The sequence below is a fragment of the Eimeria mitis genome, genomic scaffold, assembly GCF_000499745.2.
Source record: "Eimeria mitis Houghton genomic scaffold, Emh_scaff124, whole genome shotgun sequence".
In the NCBI taxonomy this organism is placed as follows: Eukaryota; Apicomplexa; class Conoidasida; order Eucoccidiorida; family Eimeriidae; genus Eimeria; species Eimeria mitis.
The window spans coordinates 2,638-6,543 of NW_013568392.1; the positions used below are offsets into that span (position 1 = coordinate 2,638).

Genomic DNA, 3,906 nt, shown 5'->3' on the forward strand with positions numbered 1-3,906 from the left:
GAGGCAGCATCAGCATCAGCATCAGCACGAGCAGAAGCGGATTCTCCTTTGTTGAGGGCTTCCCCGAAAATGCTGAGACGGCGAACTTCGCTGGGAGTGAGGGAGGGGCAGGAAAGCAATGTATATATTGATATGCATTTGCAGGCGTGTTTACCAATGTTGCCCTTAAGGGAGAAGTGGAACTCACTATTTCTGGAGACTACGTTGGAAGCGGTACCCCTGACAAAGTTACAAATGGTGACACTGGCCTAGGCACAGGTTGGGTCTCGAAAAATACTTCCAGCGGTGGCCACGGCTTGACAATTGATTTTGGCGACATATTCTTCATCAACGAAGTCACAGTTATTTCCGGGAGAACAGGAGGGAAGAATGTGCGCGGCATCGTCCCGCTTCTAGGGCTCGTACAAACTAGCTTCTGACATTTTCACTCCCCCCCTATCCCGCCGCCAGCTGAACGAACTGCTGGTTGTGCCGCTCGTTTTGCATCACCTCAGTGTAAAGCCAAAGGCCTCGTAAGTTATGCTTGCTCGCGCCTCCTGCTTTCTTCCGCAGATTCTCTCTTCATTCTCAGTGCATTACTTCCACTCGGCTTCATCAACCTACGTCGAGCTTTTCTCCGTGACATCAAACAAGGAATCTACGTACTCTCTCAATTTTGGAGAGGTGGCTACTAGAAAGATCATGCTCACAACATCGGATTCCCAAGTTTATCTGTCGGAAATTCAGGTTTCTGGAACTAGTTCGCCTGGTGAGCAGTCTCTTTGAACAAATGTTAGATGGGCTACTTCGCTCTGTTGGTGCTGTTAAAGAATAAATGCCATCTTTTGCGATAATTTGGGGTTTATTTTACGCGTCCATCCTGTTGGCGATGCATTGCGGTAGGCCCCGCCGCTCCTACCCCTTGCCCTAAGGGCTGGTATCAGGATTTGAAGGCTCAAACGGCATGCAAGATATGCCCTGAGGGATACTTTTGCAAGGACAGCACAGTTACGCCGTCAACGAAGTGTCCCGCGGGTTACTACTGCCCCAAGGGGTCGTACAATGGGCACGAATACCCATGCCCCCTGGGAACTTACAATAAACTAGGAGGTGCCAAGGGAGCGTCAGAATGCCTGCCTTGTCCCGTAGGAAAATACTGTGGCTCTCGCGGCCTGCGGGAACCAACAGGACCCTGCTTAGCTGTGAGTTTTCCTCTGTTCGTAGTACTTTTGAAAATAAGGAGACAGTGAATCTCCCCTGCGAAGTGCCCCGCTCTCAGAAGCACATTGTTCTATGTATTATCCTGCAACCCTACAGGGCTATTACTGCAAAGGTGGGGCGTGGTCGCCTGCTCCTCACCCTGATGAGAAAAATCCAGACGGAATTTCCGGATCAGCCGGAAGCCTTTGCCCGATTGGCTACTACTGCCAAGCAGGAACAGAGTCTCCAGAACCCTGTCGAGAGTAAGCATACACATTCTAGTAGCTTTGCATGCGCTTAGTGTTCAGCTTAAAAATCAAGGGAAACATTCGTTTTCCTCGGCCAGCTGGCAGTCGGGGTGCAAAGTGCAAAGCCATTGGAGTCTTCCCATGGTCCGCAGAGGGACGAGCTCCTCGGTTGCCGGAGGCAAAGAGGAAAAGGACTGCCTGAAATGCCAGCCTGGACAGTACTGCTCAAGCACGATGGGGACTGGTCTCTGCGCTGAGGGGTACTACTGTGCGGGCGGCAGTACAACCCCTACACCAACGGATGGTGTCCAAGGAAACGCATGCCCAGCCGGTCACTATTGTCCGGCAGGATCTTATGTTGCGCAGGTGCGAAACCCTCATGAGTCTAAGAAACGCCCTTTGAAATTTCCATGGTGAGATATGTTTCTCACCCCCACTCCCCAGCACCTAACTTTATCCGCACCGCCTGTGTCTCTGAGGCTCGATTCAGCGCTGCCCTCCAGGCACATTCAGTGAGGGCGGGAGAGGAGAGTGCACTCCATGTACTATCGGTTGGAGTTGCTCCACGTCTGCGCTAACGAGTCCAGAAGATCTCTGCCCAGCAGGTCACGCGTGTGCCGAAGGCACAATATTCCCTGTACCCTGTCCGCCAGGCACATTCGCCGCTAGCCAAGGCAGCGCCTCGTGCGAGCCTTGCTCTGGTAAGAAAAACAGCGACATAGGAGTCTAAAGGATGTTCGAAGCTGGACCTATCGTTACACGGGTGACTCTCAGCTGTGCTTGGTGTAGTATATATAGTATATTAGTATAGTTAGGGACGCCTGCATGTGACCTTCCTCAGGTGGGTTCGTTTGCGACGATGCCGGGCTCGCTCGTCCTTCTGCACTATGTCCTAGTGGCTTCGTCTGTGCCAGTGGAGCTCGCACGGATCTACTGCCACTACATGTATTTGGCGAGGACAGCGACGAATACGGGTTGTGTCCCATTGGTCACTACTGCCCATCTGGGTCCTCTACGCCGACACCTTGTGCTCGTGGGACCTTCCAGGTGCGAGTTTCCCTTCTATACTCCCCCCGCATCTCTCCTTTTCGGTGCGAAAAATCTCATAAAGCTCCGCCATGAAGCTCTTAGCATGCTCTGGTCATTGCCTTGGCTTAGGATGGAGTTGGTGCACTGGACTGCAAAGCCTGTAGTCCAGGATATGCATGCACAAAAGAAGGCCTAACAACTCCGCAGACTCCCTGCGACGCTGGATATTACTGCTTAAAAGGTTCCGATACAACTCGCCCTACGGACGGCCTGACTGGCGGACGGTGTCCTGCTGGGTGGCACTGCCCTTCCGGCAGCATTATGCCACGGGCATGCTCTCCTGGCCAATACACCTCGGAGCCTGGGCAGGCAAAATGCAAACCCTGTCCTGCGGGATTTGAATGCCAGTTGTTGAGCTCCACGCCAACTACATGTCCTGATGGGCTGGTGAGGTCAACAACGAAACCCGGTTCACTATTGGCGGCGTTGCTAAACTGGGGAACTCGGTGAAGGCCCTGATTCCGCAGCCGTTGTTGTAGAAACTCATATTCCATATCCGTTGAATGTGTATACGCATGGTTAACTGTTCAAAAATTTTAGCTCCAGGCGAAACCACCCAAGATTATGTGACTCAACTAAGCTAGTCTTCGCTAACTCAGAAGCGCATGCATGAAAGGCTGAACATCATTGCGTCTAGCAAGTATTGTGTGTGCCGCCTAGGTTTGTCTCGAAGGAACAATGAAGGGAAGTCACTGCCCGTACGGTGCCTACAGGGTGCTCAGCGATACTTCTGAGCTGGAAGCTGCTTGCGCCCCTTGCCCAAGAGGCAAATATTGCCGTGCTGGAGTCATTGCGGGCCCGTGCGCTGCTGGGTAAGTCGGAGTCGNTGCCCAAGAGGCAAATATTGCCGTGCTGGAGTCATTGCGGGCCCGTGCGCTGCTGGGTAAGTCGGAGGCGCCCCACCCCACTTTTTGCTTCTTGCTGTGAGTGCGTTGCACGGGTGGGAGAGGTAGGTATGTCCAGGCTTCCGTGTTCCCTTGCGGGCTTCTCTGTCGAGGGCATTTCAGCTTTTTATGCGGCCTGGGAAACTCTGTACCTAACCCCGACTACTCAAAGTTTCCCCGGAGCCCCTACATCCCAACTAAAGTCCAAGAGTCCGGCGGTGGTGTCGTGTTAACGGAGACAAACTGGGAAACGATGCTGGACAAGGCGTACGGAGGCATTCCTTGCCCTTCTGGATATTACTGCTCAGAGGGAGCCGAGCAGCCAAGTAACTGCAATAGGGGTTCGTTTAGGCTCCAAAAGGGAGGTCGTTGGCCGTCAGACTGCTCCCTTTGCCCAGCAGGGTGAGAAACAGCAACGTGTCTCATCCATCCGTGACACTATAAAAAGTGAATTCTTTACCATTCACTTTGAGGGTAACATTCCAGTGGCTAGCAGGGTGAGGGAG

General features: G+C 53.0%; 1 protein-coding gene across 1 annotated transcript in view; it reads left to right on the forward strand.

Annotated features, from left to right (window-relative positions):
- EMH_0088010 (uncharacterized protein) overlaps positions 1–1,446 on the forward strand; it is a gene marked incomplete at both ends in the record, with an annotated part of 3,943 nt that extends 2,497 nt beyond the window's left edge. Inside the window, 4 exons of the mRNA XM_013494655.1 lie at positions 145–371; positions 553–748; positions 883–1,124; positions 1,297–1,446. Coding sequence (XP_013350109.1) covers positions 145–371; positions 553–748; positions 883–1,124; positions 1,297–1,446 — 815 coding nt within the window. The remainder of the gene's footprint in view (positions 1–144; positions 372–552; positions 749–882; positions 1,125–1,296) is intronic.
- Positions 1,447–3,906: the final 2,460 nt, after the last annotated feature.